This window comes from Phytophthora parasitica (genome assembly GCF_000247585.1).
Source record: "Phytophthora parasitica INRA-310 unplaced genomic scaffold supercont2.29, whole genome shotgun sequence".
Lineage (NCBI taxonomy): Eukaryota > Oomycota > Peronosporomycetes > Peronosporales > Peronosporaceae > Phytophthora > Phytophthora nicotianae.
This window is the reverse complement of record NW_008649015.1, coordinates 219118-236366: the sequence shown is the minus strand read 5'-3', so window position 1 is coordinate 236366 and position 17249 is coordinate 219118. Positions and strand designations below refer to the sequence as shown.

At 49.8% G+C, this 17249-nt stretch overlaps 7 protein-coding genes across 7 annotated transcripts; 3 read left to right on the top strand and 4 right to left on the bottom strand.

Annotated features, from left to right (window-relative positions):
- Positions 1–287: 287 nt before the first annotated feature.
- Positions 288–1909, bottom strand: PPTG_11997 (hypothetical protein). The gene has a single exon (XM_008908174.1). It carries the CDS (start codon positions 1562–1564, stop codon positions 545–547), a length of 1020 nt encoding a protein of 339 aa, XP_008906422.1. The 5' UTR covers positions 1565–1909; the 3' UTR covers positions 288–544.
- Positions 1910–2921: 1012 nt separating this feature from the next.
- On the bottom strand, positions 2922–5123 carry PPTG_11996 (hypothetical protein; the record flags this gene model as incomplete). Its single annotated transcript, XM_008908173.1, has 8 exons — positions 2922–3389; positions 3465–3539; positions 3601–3687; positions 3752–3872; positions 3939–4016; positions 4082–4314; positions 4374–4610; positions 4671–5123. The coding sequence occupies 8 exons, from the start codon at positions 5121–5123 to the stop codon at positions 2922–2924; spliced, it is 1752 nt and encodes a 583-aa protein (XP_008906421.1).
- Positions 5124–5254: 131 nt separating this feature from the next.
- Positions 5255–6728, top strand: PPTG_11995 (hypothetical protein; the record flags this gene model as incomplete). The annotated part of the gene is made up of 5 exons (XM_008908172.1): positions 5255–5386; positions 5448–5741; positions 5799–6092; positions 6153–6257; positions 6315–6728. The coding sequence occupies 5 exons, from the start codon at positions 5255–5257 to the stop codon at positions 6726–6728; spliced, it is 1239 nt and encodes a 412-aa protein (XP_008906420.1).
- Positions 6326–7606, bottom strand: PPTG_11994 (hypothetical protein). Its single transcript, XM_008908171.1, has 3 exons — positions 7253–7606; positions 7085–7165; positions 6326–7014 (listed from the first exon to the last, which is right to left on the bottom strand). Exons 1-3 carry the CDS (start codon positions 7521–7523, stop codon positions 6767–6769), a joined length of 600 nt encoding a protein of 199 aa, XP_008906419.1. The 5' UTR covers positions 7524–7606; the 3' UTR covers positions 6326–6766.
- Positions 7607–7626: 20 nt separating this feature from the next.
- PPTG_11993 (hypothetical protein) lies at positions 7627–9634 on the top strand. The gene is made up of 3 exons (XM_008908170.1): positions 7627–7910; positions 7985–9125; positions 9199–9634. The coding sequence occupies exons 1-3, from the start codon at positions 7730–7732 to the stop codon at positions 9500–9502; spliced, it is 1626 nt and encodes a 541-aa protein (XP_008906418.1). The 5' UTR covers positions 7627–7729; the 3' UTR covers positions 9503–9634.
- Positions 9635–9695: 61 nt separating this feature from the next.
- Positions 9696–14984, top strand: PPTG_11992 (hypothetical protein; the record flags this gene model as incomplete). The annotated part of the gene is made up of 10 exons (XM_008908169.1): positions 9696–9788; positions 9851–10423; positions 10494–10679; positions 10740–11279; positions 11344–11412; positions 11494–11579; positions 11650–11726; positions 11790–11920; positions 11986–14505; positions 14583–14984. 10 exons carry the CDS (start codon positions 9696–9698, stop codon positions 14982–14984), a joined length of 4677 nt encoding a protein of 1558 aa, XP_008906417.1.
- A 42-nt stretch (positions 14985–15026) lies between these two features.
- On the bottom strand, positions 15027–17163 carry PPTG_11991 (hypothetical protein; the record flags this gene model as incomplete). Its single annotated transcript, XM_008908168.1, has 10 exons — positions 15027–15098; positions 15165–15479; positions 15552–15593; positions 15663–15758; positions 15841–16006; positions 16064–16251; positions 16312–16483; positions 16543–16794; positions 16855–16925; positions 16981–17163. The coding sequence occupies 10 exons, from the start codon at positions 17161–17163 to the stop codon at positions 15027–15029; spliced, it is 1557 nt and encodes a 518-aa protein (XP_008906416.1).
- Between the last annotated feature and the right edge of the window lie 86 nt (positions 17164–17249).

The window sequence follows — 17249 nt, the reverse complement described above, 5'->3', positions numbered from 1 at the left end:
CTACCGAGGCAACTGCAACAGGTGTCATCCGAATTGTGGCTCCTTCTTCACATTACAATCGCAGCAGGTACAGTGGTGCATCTTGATTGTTGGCTGGTTGGGAATATCTAAAGCTTGAAGTTTTACAAGGATAGCAACAACTGTGGGGTCTTTGTCTGCAGTTTCTTTTGAAGTTGTGTGAGTGGCAACTCACCTGAAGACCTATCCGATGTGGATATCACCAACCTCCGGTGGGAAATACTCGCTGGAATTTTGAAAGAGCGAAAGAGAGACTAGTTAGCAAGTGAAGGATGACGAAAGGTTAACTGCATTAATACGTGGACATTAACTAAATTAAACCTGGGAATCCCTGTCGGTTCTGATTGGAGTATTCTCTGGAGAAGTCATGTGAAACAATGCCGACACCTTCAGGACTCTGTCACTTGCGAATGACTTGGCTATCCGTACTAAAGAGGACTTATCCCACGTGTAGTGGATAATATGTAGCGTGGTATTTTGTATTTAGGTATGCACTCGCCGAGCTGGACCGTGGAGTTAAATCGACTTAGTCCGCTAGTCCAAGCACTCGCAGCTGGGCAGCAAAGTGCTTCAAAACAACAGCAAGCCGACTACCGGCGATCGCGATTCGTTTTTGCGAGACTTCTCCAGCCATAGCCAGATACAAAGCCGATGGGCACGGGTAAGTTCCAGAGCTCGTGGCATTCAGGTCCAGATTAGAGTACACGATGGTGTTAGCGAAATTGTACGTCTCCAGAGCCACTTCACGCAGCACCTGGTTGGTAACCAGAGCCGCGTTCAGTTCATTGTACGTCACGTTCTCGTACTGCGAGAAGGTGATGTTGTCCTGGACGCTCGAGAGCAGTGCGATCAGCTCTGAAGCGTTACTCTCCAGTGTCGGCCTGAAGCTTTCGATACTCAAGCTCCACTTGTTGAGGCTGTACAGGCCACCAGCGGCATCCCAGACTGCGTGTGGGTTGCTGAACGCACAAGGCGACGTGAAAGTCTCGCTGTTACCGCCGCCGTCACCTTCAGGGAAGGCTTCGCTGATCCCCGCGACTGTGTGCAGCGGCTGGTGGAGGTCACCGAAGATGTGGATGAAGTTGCGAAGGAACAGATTAGCGGCCCACTTGGACTTGGTCGTCTTGAACGACTTCACGACGCCCTCGATCACCGAGATGCCGTCACCTCCCATAATGTCGTCATACAGCGTCAGGTCGGTGTCCTTGTCCTCCCACTTGTCCCCATTGATATTGAGTGGCAGGTTGATGTAGTGCCAGTCGCTCATGCTCGTGATGGAAGGCGAGGCCGGAGTCAAGCAAGTTGAACTCTCGGCTGTGCACTTGACAATGTCCATCCAAACTGCAGTCGTGGTGATCTCGCCCGTGTTGGGAAAGTCCTCATCCCACCTGGACAAAATACTCTCGATAGTGGTGACATCGGCCTTGTCCATAAGCTGCTTGGCAACCTCGCCGACCAGCATGTGCCCATTGTCCCACCATCCTTGAGTCGTAGGTAGGAGGACTGTGGAGACCGTCGCTGCCAAGCTTGCCGCAAGCACTTTCATCCTGTTGACCTCGATGAGAAAGGAGAAATGACTCACTGGTTGGCGCTGTAGCCTTAGTTGCGTAGCCACGCTTGCGGGTAAAGACTGGGATTAAGGTCACGACAGGCTTTCGTTTACCACCAAGTGTGAAGAGAAACCTCGCATGCACGAGGTCCATTCACGCAAACCCTTCATAGACGTGGAAGTTGCTCGTCTGCAACGGGCAGTCACCGTCCACTGCTGGGTGAGCTCGGCTCCGACTGGGCGAAACACAGGACAGCCGTCAACATGTCAGTTCTCACTCCCCGGCTTCAAGTTGTTCATATGAGCAGGATTCTTTTGCCAGGATGTAGACCAGAATTTTTTTGTCAAAACGAAGAACAATTATAATTTAAATTTTGAACTGCAATGGAATTGTTGCAAAAACAAAAGGATAGGAGAAATATCAATTATCCCTCGTACATTTTTGGTAGACCTCTGAGCACGGTTCGTTGCACACCAAATCCAGACCTTCTTAGCCATGGGGAAGAGGGAACGTCCGCCAGTTTGAAGGCAAAGTTGCTGTTCAGATGAATGTAGTCCTAGAATCCGGTTTGCTTTTATCCTTGTAGGTCCCACCGCAGGTGAACACCAAGTGGTCGCACAAGACATCCTTACCAGTGGCACAGGGCCCCGTTCAAGCATACCCACGCGTTGCCGCCCACACCGACGCGGGTCCCCGACGCCAAGGCACTTTACATCATAGCTGATCTGAGTCCCATGGGCCAACAATCTCATGACCAGCGACACATGGAAACGGCGTCGGGAGCCAGTCGATGTCGATTGCGTGGACGTCGAAGCTGCAGATACCACAGTGCGAGATCTTGACTTCCACGTCTTCATTGTCAAGGACTGCCACGGTTTATACTCGCCCGTATTGCCAGGGCAGCGTACATGTTGATTGACCTTGGAACAATCGACATTACAGAAATCGGTTTTTGTTGCTATTGGCGTATGAAGTGGAAGGTGGAGTTGATAGTAAAAAGCCTGTGTTGGCGAGGAACTGCTGCTTGAATCGGGTTATGGACGCTAGTCGATCGACTCCTTGTCAGAGATTACTTGATCTTCAACCTCAACGATACTTGTTTGACGAAGTAAACGCTGGACAGCAAAATCACGACCTCCTCCATAATCACAATGATTATGGTGCGGTTTTCACAGCCAACCTGCTGTATTCAAATCCAACCACGTGTATTCTATAGAGCATGAATTCGCATAGCGTATCGTTATTAATGATACGTTGTACAGAACAAGGATGTTTCGGAAGTTACTTGACGGTAAAATATTGCTTGTTTAATATTTGTGTATTTGCAGAGCCCAGCAATTCGACTTGTTCGGATCAGTATTTCTTCTTCTTGGACACCACGGGTTTTGCACGAATCGGCTGTAGCTTCGGGCTCGCCTGCAAGTTCGCGAAGCTCTTGGCCGCTTTCTTCTGTAACTCGGCCCTAGTCAATGGCCGGTCGCCATCTTCGTCGTCACTCCTGGGTGATTCCGGCTCATCCTCAGCGATTGAAGTGTTCACGGAAAGCCGTCTGTCAATACTGAAATCGATGGTCGTACCTCCCGCGCCTGCGTACTGCACAGGGCTCGTAGCTGAGGGAGAGTTAGCTCCTCCATATCCGCTGTTATTGGTGGGGCCGTCCAAGAACTCGGGTAAAAGTGCTCGTACTGCATTGACAGACCGCGTAGGATCACTGGGGCGTAGATTCGCTCCGAGTGAAGCGCGTTGAGCTTCCGCTGGGTTCTTGTACTGTATACGACGAGAGAATTGCTCGATGAGATCGTTGCTCCGCTGCTCAATGATCTGCTCGAGAGATAGTCATGGTTAGCTTCAGTGATAATTCTAGGACAGCCCTTGACAGGATCGAAGACAACTGACCGCTAGGAACTGAAGGATATTTCCCTCTGTGATACCTTGAGCAGCCAAGAGATCGTTCATGGAGTTGATGCGCGCCTATAGGATAATCGAGCATGAGATGAATAGAAGATTGCGAATCGTATAGCGTTGGCCTTACCACCATCGCGAGTTGGTCCTCGGACTGCTTCCTCGTACGCTTCGATGGGTCAGAGCCATTTCCACTCGAAGACGCTCCAACAACGGGCTGCACGAACACAACAAGAACGCTGTGAACCAAGTACTAATCACGCAGTCAAAATTAAACATACCGGCATGACATCGTTGCAGCCCAGCGCGTTATAAAGTCTGTCGACAACCCGTGCAAGCGGCTGGAATTCTCGAGCTGCAGCAGCTCGGAGTCGCTCGATCTCCGCGTTCTCCTTCAAAATACTAAAAGCATGCGTAGTCGTCAGCTATTCTACTCTCTCATGACATTTACAATAACTGCAGACGTACTTTTGGCGCGTCTCAACGAGGTCGTCGACCATGCGCTTTCGAGCGTTAACACTGCCGTCCTGCATCTCACTCTTCAGTCTACAAGTACAAACAATGGCACATCAATGAATTCATCGACATGCCTTAAATATTTGACTACGCACTTCTGTATCTCCCGTTCCAGTGCTTGTTTCTCATCTTCGAGCTGCTCCACTTCGTTGTTGGTGCTCTGAACGTAGCGGAAGAGTGCAAAATTTTCCTCTTCCTTCCTGGAGTACACCTCAACGAGCTCATGATAGTCGTCCACTCCCATCTCCTGCTGCAGTGCTGCAAATGTCGTCTCAAACTCTTGCAACTTCTCGTTAATGGATGCGATGTTTTGCTTATCTTCCAGCATCTACAACCACAACAGCGTCAGACATGAGCCCATTCCCTCACAAAAGAGACAATATTTACCGTCATGTCGAGTTTCTGCAGAGTTTTCTTGAGCTGTAGTTCATCCTCAAGCTTCATGTTGCCACGAACAAAGTCGTCTGCAAGATCCATGGGATCCTGCTCGAGAATCTGCTTCCGGTATGCTTCAGCACTCTCTTTCTCGCGCTTGATGATCGATGCGAGGCTCTGATAGACTTGGTCGAAAGCCTCCTGCTCGTCAATATTTTGACCGGACAGCGAATTCGCTTGAGACAGAATCTGCAGCCACGAGATGACAATTGAGCAAGTGTCAAGAGCTGTTCTAGCTTAGCTACTTACCCGGTCACGCTCAGCTACAATCTGAGTCGACTGACGGAAAGTCTCTTGCATTTGCTTCTGGATGTCACGTAGACGACGTTGGTTCTTCTCGAACACGGTCTGACTCAAGACTCGGTTGGCTCGCAGCTCGTCCACTCGACTGCGCAGCTCTGCATTGTACGCGATCATCTTGCTCTCGCGGGTTTTGCACGCTGAGAGGCGGTTCTCGAGCTTCATGAGCTCTCGCTGCTCGTCAGCAATTCGAGTACGAACGGCATTAGCTCCTCCACCGCGTTGATCACTCTCCCCACGCTTTAACCGCAACTCTTTGAGCTCTTCATGAACTTTCTTCCAGTGGTCATCGAGCTGACGCAGTCGGTGCTTCTGCTCTACCAGTAACCGAGCATACTTGTCCCCTTGTACTTGTAGATTGAAAAGCTGCTCGCTCTGCGCCCGGGCATTCGTCTTGGACATTGCGATCGAAGACGAAGCTCCTGCAGTACACTGTACTTGTCGAACTTGGCACAAAAACTGATGAAACGCGCTAATTATTTTCGTCCAGACCTCGAGAGCTCGTCGTTCACTTTTGGTTGGATCTTTCTATCATGGCATGGAAAACCCCTCGTTCGAAGCTTTCTACTAGCAATGGAAATCATGAGAGACACGTACCCACGAAACCTCAGAAGCTGCCTACAATGAAGCGTGGCAGTAGCCTTCGTGTGGGTCGTGTTGTATCTGTACGTCTACTTCTTATTTCAGCGTTTGGCAGTCTGTGTTGACGTGTTTTGTGTTGAGCAGGACGTTCGAAGCACATCGACGTGGGATAATCAATCATCGAGTCCTTTCGTACACGAGGAAGAGCGGCGAGTTCAAGAGGAACTCGTTGAAATGCTCATGGTCAAGCTTGCAAACAAGGAAAAGGAGGTGGAAATGCTGCGGTGTAAGCAGAACGTAGTAGATCAGCAGTGTGCAGTGCATGATCGTCAACTACAACAACAACACGAAGAGCATACAAGCGTTGTTAGTGAATTGACGTCGACAATCCAGGAGCTGCAGCGACAAGTGCAGCTACTACAGATTCAGTGCGAACAGGTACCACCGAAGCTGCAGAAGCATCAGACTGAGCTTTTACTAACGTTCATATTTTAGCTTCAAGTTGATAGTGACGCGCAGCATACTGCTGCACTTGAGCAGCGGAGACTGCGCGAGAAGGCCCAAGCACAAGTCAGACTTGATAATAAGGCACATCAACAAATTGTAGACGAGCTACGACGAGAACGAGAACAAAGTGTCAACGATCGCTTCGCTCTAGAAAATAAACTGCAGACGATTCTCCAGGACCAGCAAACACAAAGCACCTTAGTAGAGGAGCTCGAGTCGAGGTGTGCTCAACTCGAAGACGGGCTGGAACACTCGGTAGAAAGTTGTCAGCAGCTCCGAGAGGTGCGAGCTTTGCGTGCTGATGAGGTTCATTTTAGTATCTCAATCATGCTTTTCCTGCAGGTTTTAGTACACGAGGAACAGAAGCGTAAGGATGTCGCAGCAATGTGGAAGAAGCTCGAGGAGGAAAAGCTTGCTTTGGAAGAGAAGCATCGAGCGTTGATAAAGGTAAGCTCATCGTCTTGGTTATAGCAAACGTACGCTCACTGATCGTGTGCTTTGAAGACCCTGAAAGGTGCTAATTCACGAACGGCTGACATGGAGAAAAAGAGGAGTGAGCTATGCCAGGTCGAGAACCAGTTACGTGAGCAACTCGCAGCACTAACAAAAGAGAACAGTGAATTGAAAGCACGCAGGGGCCAAATGAGCTCGCAGACCAAACATCTACAAGCTCGAATTGCTGCTCTCGAAAGCGTCAACTTTGTTCAGGAGAAGAAACTGGAAGACGCCGTTACTGAGTTGGAGAGTGCTCGAAGGTACTGTCGTGACTTCCAGTTCCGCACCAAGCAGCTTCAAGAAGAAGTCATGTTCCTGAAAAACCGAAAATCAGCAGCAATTGACAATCCAGCTACTTCTGACGTCCAAATTGCAGCACCCGAGACCGACGCAAACGACATGCCTTGCTGGATGAAAGACTAACTTCAAATAAAAATGAAAAGAGCAGGTTATCCACCTTCTTATGCGTCAACGACTGTAATCGGTGCAGGTGCGTCAGCTCCATAGCCCTCGGGAGCGGGTCTCTTGCCTAGAGCACACTGAATCAGCTCCTTGGTCTTGGGATTGGCGGCGTTTTTCTTCTTGCGACGACCCCACACCTTCCCGCTCACGCGTTCTGCGCGCTCCTGGTCGTTCAGTACACCCTGACTCAGTTTCTTGTTCTCGAAGAAGTCTCGCACGCAGAATATTGTCACTGTTTCGCCATAGTCTGCCAGCAATAAATAATAAATAAAAAAAACAATCCTCTCGTAACTACGATATAGAACTGATCGCCGTACAGTGGAAATTGGTCTCGCGGAATTCGTTCTTCAGTACAGGTTTCTTGGGCTTGGCATGTTCAGCGTCGGGTTTCTCCATCTCTACCAGACGTTGAAATGGCAACAGCGCCACCCTAGTGTCAGTATAGCGTCTTATACTGCAATGAAACACATTATGCAGGTGCCTACCTTTTGGGTGGGTGGGACACACGCCCTCACGCGCCAGACAGCACTTCTTGCAGGCCTGGAAGGCACAGCCAGCAGCCACAATTTTCTTGTTGCTACAGAACTTACACGAGCGCCCAGTCGTTTCACTCTTGACGCGCTTGGCGGGCGGTGGCACGACCTCCACAATCTCGACATCCTGTACAGAATCCGCAGCTTCCACGACTTCCACAGCCTCCTTAGATTCGACGGCCTGTGCCGCCTCCATCACAACGTCCTCGGGTGTACTTGCCATCGTTCGAGCAGTTAGACCAGTCACGAACAAACGTCACTAAAGTGAAGTAATTGGATTAGTTCACTTCAAGCACCTCTTAAAACAGATATCAGTTTTACAAACAGGCCTTCGAGAAAGCGGCGACGTCATCGTTGCCAACTTCCAGAGAGGGAGAAGAGAAGCTCGACGCTACAGTAGCATAATAAAACACATAGAGGGGCAAGACAATGGTGAATCTGCACGTGAAGACGACGGCGGGGAAGAAGTTCTCGGTGGACGTGGCACTGGACAGCTCCGTCCTGCAGTGCAAAGAGGCGCTAGTGACCCCCACCGAGGTACCTGCTGCACTGCAGCGCCTTATCTACAAGGGCAAAGTGCTTAAGGACGACCAGACGCTCGAGAGCTACGGTACTTGAGCTGCAATTCCCTAGGCATAGCAAGTGCGTACATCTAACGGTTAATTGCTGCATGATATGTTGTAGGCATCCAGGCGGAAGATACCATTTACTTTGTCAAGGGCTCGGCACGACCAGCAAGACCAGCGACTACTACGCCTGCTGCCACTTCGACGACTCCAATGCCGGCTCCTGCTCCTGCTGCTACGCCAGCCCCGGCTGCAGCCCCTGCGGCAGCGGCGAACCCTTTCAACTTCCCGCTATTCCCGGGAGCTGCCGGAACCGGAGCTGGCGCTGCTAGCAACGGTAACATGTTCGGCAACATGATGGGCGCTGGGGGCATGCCCAACATGCAGCAGATGCAGCAGCAAATGATGGAGAACCCCGAGATGGTGCGGCAGATGATGGACTCGCCCATGATGCAGAGCATCCTCAACAACCCGGACATCATGCGTAACATCATGCAGAGCAATCCTGCAATGCAGCAACTCATGGAGCAAAACCCGCAGCTGAACCACATTATGAACGACCCGGGGCTGCTTAGACAAAGTATGGAGGCCATGCGCAACCCCGCGGCGATGCGTGAAATGATGCGGAACCAAGACACTGCGCTGCGGAACATTGAGAGCCACCCCGAGGGATTTAATGCGCTACGACGCATGTACCACGACGTGCAGGAGCCACTAATGGATGCTGCTGCTAGCGGCACCCCTGCTCCTCGTGGTCCAGCGTTCACAATGCCTGGCGTTGCTGGAGGAAGCAGTAATGCTAGCTCGACCAGTAGCACGGCGCAGTCACAGTCCAGTTCGACTTCGTCGACCCCTGCAGCCGCCAATCCGTGGGCTACACCGAGTGCTACTACAGGGACTGCGTCTACTGATGCTGCCGGTGCTGCTACTAACCCGTGGGGTGCTGGCATGGGTGGCCTTGGTGGCATGGGAGGCATGGGCGGGCTGGGTGGCAATCCGGAGATGATGGCGCAGATGATGCAGAGTCCCTTGTTTCAGACAGCTTTGAACCAAGTGACGCAAAATCCGGAGCAGTTTATCGCGCAGATGGAGGCCATGAACCCTCAGATGGCAGCAATGATGAATGCCAACCCGCAGATGCGGCAAATGATGTCGAACCCCGAGTTTCTGCGCCAAGCCATGAACCCGCAGAACATGCAGGCTATGATGCAGATGCAGAACGCCATGAACCAACTCCGTGGCTCTGGACTTATTCCAGGGTGGGTATTTGACACGTTGACGATGATAAACTATGTGATGACACTAATTGGTGTTTATTGTTTGCTCGTACAGACTGGAAGGTATGAACCTCGGCGCTGGCACTGGTGCTGGTACTGGTACTACCGGTGCCACTGGAGTTACCAACCCTGCTGCTGCCAATCCGTTCGCGATGTTTGGTGGTTTACCCGGTTCTGGTTTCGGTGCAGCAAGCACTCCCGCCGCTCCTGCAGGCAACCCAGAGGAAATCTACGCTTCACAGCTGACGCAGTTGAACGACATGGGCTTCTCCGACAGGGACCGCAACATCCGCGCATTACAAGCCACCTTTGGCAACGTGCAAGCCGCCGTGGATCGTCTCCTCAGCGGCTCCATATAGTAAAGCAACCAGCGAGGACTTTCGCCATGATCTACAAGTACAGTCGTCAATACAATGCTGGCTCATTTTTTTTTCGCGTTTGTGTTTTGGTCCACCCAAAACACCTTTTCATGCCGAATAATACACCGCCTTCTATTAGAAGTGTGTTGTTTTCAGCATACAAATGCCAAGTCAATGCACTTTGCACTCGGTCATGGAGCAAGGCAGCGCTCGCTCGCTGCTCCGTGCGAGCGCTACAGACGCTGACGCCGTGCGTCAGTACCTGCAGTCCATCGAGGCCGACGAGGTGTGTGCATCAGCTCTCAATTCGCTGCTAAAATGTTTGTCTTAACCGCTTAATTCGCTCAGCTTAACGGCCTCTTGGACAGCATCGCTCCGCGCGACGCCAAATGCGGCAAGAAGAAGAGCGAGTTCCTCGTGCAAGATGATTGGCTGCCATTGGTGCACCTTCTAGTCCAGTGCGAGGCCACGCGACTGCGTGCTGCCTCTAGGATCATCCAGGTATTGCGTCGAGGCAGTCCCAGCGAGCTGGAGAGTATGCAGCTGCTCACAGAGATCAATCTGGGCTACTCCAGTGCCCTGGACGAGCTACAGGAGCTTAAGAAGAAGAAATTACAGCACTTAGTTAAGAGGAAGAAGCTCCTGGACGAGATTCACGTGGTACTGGAGATCGTATTCAGCTTTTTAGAGGAAGCGGTGACCAACGCCAAGCCTAGTAACGGCAAGGTGCTACCGCAGCTACTGGGACTTGTGCCGTACTTTTTAGGGATGAGTGGAGAGCTGAGGGACGAGATTGGGACCAGTGAGAGCTTGGCCAAGTTGCTGGAGCTGCCCTGGAGCTGCCAGACGGTGCCCAGTTTGCTGGACGTGCTGGTGGAGGACAGTGCGTTGATGTCGAAGGGGAGCTGGCAACAACTTCAGGTACGGAGGAGAGATTTATTTTTTTTTTTTGATAAGGAGTGACTTTTTAATGGTGTTTATTTTTTTTTAGGAGAATGTGGAGCGTATGGTGACGACGTCGCCTGAGATGGCGAGCGAGACGATGAACCCCGTGATTCGAGAGTGTGTGTTGGTGGCGAATGTTACGGGTGACCATAAATGGATTGGTATTGCGCGGTATTTACTGCGGCAACTACCGGCACATTTGCGGCAAGAGGCAGAGTTCAACTTGCAGATGGTATGTGTCTTTCGTGAAAGAAGTAGTGGTGTATTGACCTCCTTTTTTTTTTTTGTTTAGAGCTACAACCAATCTCCACGCATTGTGTCGCTCGTGTGCGAATCCATTCGATCCAGTCAGATGTCAGAAGGTGATGTCGTTATGCAGGATGCTAGCAGTCTGTTCGATGATCCAGATTGTGGCGCACTAGACCTCAAGGCAGACTGGCGAGACCTTTTCCTGTTGCTCCATTCGCTCCAGGCATCGAAACCGATTTTGCACCATCGAACTTCATCCTCTCGTGTCGCAACTGAAGCATCCGTGTTCACAGACATCGAGCAGCTCGCGTGGTGGATTGTGCAGAGTGATTTCGAAGTATATTCAAGTACTGGAAGTTCGCGAACAGCGAGTAAAACTATAGAAAAGCACGTGCTAGATCAAGTGGAGCTCCTGTTGAACTTCGGTGGCAAACAGATCCATTCTCGCGAGTGGAAAGCTCTGCTTTTGATGGACATTACTTTCTTCTGGATAGAGCAAAGTACTTCGGCTAGAGGCGACGACAAGGTTGCGACTTCAAAGTCTGCACATGCGCTGATGTTATTGGAGGCGATATTCGAGACGGTAACTCACTATGTCCCATCCTTACGGCATATGCTTCACTAACTTGTGAATGTGATTTAATTAGGCACCAGAGACCCGAGCTGAAGTGCTGAGCAGTCTGTTTGAACGCTCTCAAAAGCCTACGCAAAGGAAGGTGAGAGGGTGAATCACTTCGTATCACATGGGACGAAGACAAAACGACGACTAATGCAAGTGTTCGAACTTATTGTCGTAGGTTGCTGGACAAACACTTTCACGACTATTTATTTCGCAATCAGGGAAGCTTTTCCCGCACCTGAATGCCATTCAAGATTGGCTGAGGTAAAAGTTTCATATAATGTTCATGTAAGATTCTAGCCTGACATCGTATGTTTGTTGCGTATATGTACAGCATGCAGTTTCAACGCTCATTCGACAGTGCTCGGGAGTTTTTCCTTATTGCTTCCCGTTTGGCAATAGCGTACAAAGGTACCCCTTTTGTTAACTGCCATCACTGGAGAAGCACTAACAATCCGTGGTTATCTTTGTCAGATCTTTATAACTTTCTGATGGTGTTTCTACGGAAATTATTGTCAACTGGCAGCCGATTGCATCAACGGTTTGCTGTGGATATGTGGTGTACGTGGCTAGACCACCGACTTCCTTTCAACGAGCAACAAGAAGTACGTATTGATCTGGCGATTGACGGTAGTTCCATGCGATATTGAGCGACTGCTGTTGTTTACAGGAAGAAATTGTTTCTGTACTCAAAAACAGTGTAGCAGCTTGTCACGACATCCAAGCGTGGTTGTTCGGACGGTTGGAGCAGGTATTTAAGCGTAGTGGTGTCGGTATACAGGGACCCGCAGTTTTATTGCGGAAAAGCTCGTGGGAGGAGTTCCACAGATTTTTCTCTCGAGAGGTTGGCAAGTTTGTAGTGCCAACAACTTCGGCTATCACGGAATACGCAGACGAAGATGATGACGCAGACGAGGAGGAGGATTCAGGCTTACCTCGTTTTCGATTCAGCTCTCTGGACGCATTTTATCAACAGAATGCTAGCCTGGATGGCGCGGCTGCGATCGGGTTAGTATTCCAAAAGTTATTGTCATGCCTGATTCAGTTTGAGAAAGCTGCACTCCAGTCGAAACGCTCATCCGACGGCTTGCCGATCGAGGGTCTCAATGAGAATGACAGCGATATCAAGCAGTGGCTCGTTGACCTGGTTTCCAATTGGAAATATTTCTTTCACTGGATATGCCAGGACTTTGACAACCTGTTGAATCAATCAGCACATGGTAGAACTTGCGAGAAGAGCGCGTGGTGGAAACTTGTTGCTCGTAGTTACATTGGTTGTGGCATTTGCAATATTTCGATTGAGATGCTGATGTGGAAGCGACAAGTCTCCGGCATTCAGGACGTATTGGCGTTTCGTGGTGATGATTGCGAGATTTCGGTGTGGTCTTTAATGGAAGTGGAGTTCAGTTTGCATCGGGTGGTACAGAAACTGGCCTCGCATTATGCAAATGAGATGGGCACAAGTCTCTCGAAGGAGTACGTCAAGGCTGCGTCGTACGGGCTTCAAAGAGTTCTACAGCACGAGAAACTACAATTTTTGACAGCTCTTAAGAATATCCTTCAGGATACTCCAGCATCAGACTCTTTGCTGCAAGGAGGACTAAGTGGGATGTCGTTTGACGCTGCTCTGTTCACTCTGGACTCGTGTTGCAGAACCCCCGGCGATGAAGACGTGTTAGGGGCGTTTTATCCTCGTGATATCGAAGAAGACGGTCTAAGCGAAGCTGGGCGTATTCTAGAGGTTTTACTGTGTGTCTATCTCAGTGTTCGTGATCGTGTTGTATCAGTGTCTGACGTGCCAGATACCGACGGGATCGACAGTCTCTCCAAGGATAAAAATGGTGGGAAGGAGGAGTCGAGCTATAGTTTCCAATTCTCGCTGTACGCAGATTCCATTTCCGCCAAATTTCCAGCATCGGCGCGACATCTCGTAGCACCTGGCAAAAATGCTAAAGCAGTTGTTCTGCTCGACACAAAAGGAGGAGAAGAGATGCTGGAGCATGTTTGTGCTGCAATTGAACGGATCCTGGATATGATGATTAAGGCCTCAAATCTTCATTCGGTGCATGAACAACTTGGTGAAGTGTTGCATAGTTTATCGCGGAGTGGACAAAACCAGTGGCCTGACGGTCAAGGAAACAGCGGCAACAATAATTTTGGCCGTTTGTCCTGCTACTTTTTGAGTGACGTCAAGGAGTGCGTACAGCTGGATGGCCTTACAAAGCTGAGCGTGTCGTGCGCATCGCTTAGCAAGCGGTTTCGGGACATTGCTGCGGAGATAGCGGATGGGAACGAGGACTGCTCAGACTCTTATGCGCTCTCTTCGCTTGCGTACGATGTCTTGTGCGACAATGTTGTGTACAATCCACGACTTCTTCGACTTCTGTTGAGTATTTGTCTCCCAACTCACCTCGCACTTCACATCCGAACGTTTGTGACGCTGGAGAGGAAGATTGAAGGAATTATGCATGCGTGTGGAATCAAGTCAACAGAAGATGAGACCGCATCAAGTCACTCGAGCAAGAAGAACAGAAAACGCTGGCACGATCTCAAGAAAAAGAGACAAAAGAATGATACTCCAGCTCGCCGGAAGCGTTTACGACAAGACTTTGACGCCAGGTCTTCTTACGGATTAAAAGTGGACTCTGATTCGGATTCCGATGCCAGTTACGCTTCCGATCCCGTTCGATCTGACGACTCCAGCACATCTATTACCGCTACAACCAATCAAGCTTCACTCAGCAGTGAACGTATTCCACACATTCAGTCTCATGCAAGCCAAACCATCGCCATTTTAGCTGTCTTAGCTGTTCTCGAGCAATCTCACGCCGCCCTGCTCAGTGCCATCACCACTAAAACCGGCAGCAGTGCGCCCAGCTCGTTTCCCCATCAGCAGGAAATTTCGGGTTACATTCGGATTCATGAATTAGTCAACAAGGCGATTGGCGACGATCAAGGCTTTGCGTGGGGGACCCGAAAAGTGCTGCTGAAGATACTTCATATGATCGAATTAGGCTTGCGCATTGGTAAAGCTAGTGGAGTGTTGCGGAAGGGGGACAAGCCGGAACTCGGCCTAGTGAACGACACCATAATCTGGATCTATGAAGCTTCGGTAACGTCGGCATTGACAAGTCGAGTGTGGGTTGAAGGGATTAAGGATGCAAGCCAAGACCCCGGAACGAAAGCGAAGGTACGTTGCACTATTGTTTTGAAAATGAGGCGAACTTGATTTTCAGTTCATCAACTAATGCGCGTGTTTGGACAAAGGTATCTGCAACGTTACTCAAGATGGATATTTTTTTCCTGCAAGTTCCGGGCACCGTGCAATCGTGGCTGAAGGACGTAAGTACATCCGTTATCAAATATTCTTGCCTTACAGCCAACTCAAGAATGTTCGCGCTTTTGAATTCGCTACAGGCCACGCTGATGGATGAGACCAGGGGGCGCTTAAAGGCGTTAGCGACGCTAGTTAAACAGAGGATTGCCCCTACAGACCAAGAGAGTCTTCGCCGTGGAAAGGCAAAGGCTCGACAGCGTCTACTGGGTGTTGTTCCTATTGTGAAGAAGCGGCGCAAGCGCCTTCGAAGTCGCCACCCTATCATCGACGCGTTCCTCAACGAAGAAGACGGCGCAGATGCGTTTGCTGACTTGGAAGATTTTATTGAATAGAGCGGGATGGTACTGATACTTTTATGAATATGTGTTGTAGTCTTACAGTTGATAGTTGCGACGCACAAGTTTCGTCGTCTGCGGTGATTGTTTGGCCAAGTATTTCTTGAAATCCTGCCATGTAAACAAGGGGTGTGAGCGGGTGTTTTCAGCTGATCAAGTCAGAGCCACGTTACAAACCTTGTGCCGGATTTTGTACTTGCCGGCTAACGCGTCACTGATGCGCTCGCTTTCGTTTCTTAACTCACTGAACTTGAAGCTACAGTCTCTTGATGCAGATACCGATGGAAGAGCCGAAAATTTCTCGCGAGTGAACGTCGTCATGTAGAAACGTGTGTGTGGTGTCGACATTGGAGTGGCTTCCCAGTTGTCGTTGATAACAGCTGAGCTGGGCATTCGAGACAATTTGGATCTGCTTGACGTGTGGTCACTATCAGCCAAAGCTTGGAGATGATAACCTTGTTGTGATAGCTCGAGGCTCTCCTTCACAAGTTGCTGGACAAAATTGAAAAGTGGCTCAAGTTAGCATAGTGATGCATAGAGAGACAGCCGCTGCGCTAAACATACTGCAGATTTGGCATCATTGGTATTAAGAGCTTGTAGCCGTCGCTGTGATGACAGCAGAAGAATGATTAGATGGAACGGATTTCGCTGGAGCAGAGAGACCAAGTGACTTACTTGCATGACTGCACATTTGTCGAAGCAGGCGGCGGCTTGATGTCGCAATTCTTGAGGACTCAACAATTCACAACGCAGCTGATTCGACTCAAAGAGCTAAACAAGGCATCACATTTGGGATCAGATCTATGTTCACGGTCAAGAGATTACGAAGTGCGCAGGGCATCAAGCATGTCACCTGAACAAACGGCTTCCACTGGATCTTGCCAGGTGCTGGTAAAATGTTCTCCAAGTACTGTAAATCGCCCCCCTGTCCTTCAAACCGAAACCCGTTGTACAACACTGTGTAGCCACGCGAACGAAGATATCGAAAGACACCCGCAAGATTTTCCTGACCAAGTCCACTGCATGTGTCGGTCGACGTTAGTGCCGATACCTCAGCAACCTCATGCGTTACGCACCCGTTTTTCATTTCTTCAAGAGATCGGAAGTGTTTCTTCAGTGCTGTGACCTCCCAGTCACCCAAACCTGGGATCTCGTCGGCGTTATTATTGTTGGCGCTCCATCTGGATCTTGTTGTCGTGGATAATGCTTGCTGATTTGATCCAAGTTCTTGCAGCTCTCGCTTGGCTGCCTCTCGAGCTTCCCTCTGTTACCGCATAACCACCATCAGACAAACGTGGAATTGTTCGTTAATGTTGCCACGAACCTGTTGTTCTCTCTTGATAGCTGCTACCTCCTTGAAAAGCATCTTGACGGTCCCTGACAAAGCCTGTGGTGGTGCTCCAGATACAGTGGAAGATCGTTTCTTGCTCTTCTTGACACCATGCTTTTTGGAAGAACTGCCACGGACTTCTCCGTCTTCAAAGTGAACTTGCAACCTATTTACAATGATGTGAGTCCATCGATATATGTTGCGTGACTGAAATTTCTTGGTTACCTTGCAGCTTTTGCTCGTTCCTCATCCGTGATGACATGTCGATCCAGTACGTCTAACGATGGGATGGCTCGAATCACTTGCAAGCGGTAGTTCTCTTCTTCCACGACTGGGTTACCGAACAGATCGAGGTCTCGCAAGTGGGACAATCGACTCAACACTCTCAGTGCGCCTTGCAAGTCCTTGAGTTTGTTATCATACAACCGGAGTTCCAGCAGAAATTTGAAGTGAGGCAGTGATGAACCCTCAAGAGAACTACAATGAGCCAGGATTAGGCGCTACGGCACAGAGCTACAAGATATGATTCTGCCGTACCGGATGCAGTTTTTATGAGCGTATAGCTGTTTGAGACGGAAGCAGCCATCCAGCCCGTTAAGTTCCTGAATCTGGCAGGACGTGAATGAATTGTGTGGTGATAATACTCCAGGTGATATGACAAACCTGATTGTCATTGATCCAAAGCACCTCGAGGTTGACGAAAGCATCGAAGTTGGCGATTTTGTGGATGCGCTTGTTGGCCATGTATAGTTCGGTGCAGTTTTTCACATACTTGTGATTCTTGATGGGAAGCTCCGCGTGGGGATCCGAGAGCCGCAGCTTTCTAATCATGTTAGCTGTGGACATTGCGGAGTTCAAAGGGAAAGTCACTAACAAGCTGCAAAGAGAATGACGAGCAGATTTGACAACCAATTTTAGAGAACCTTGTGTTT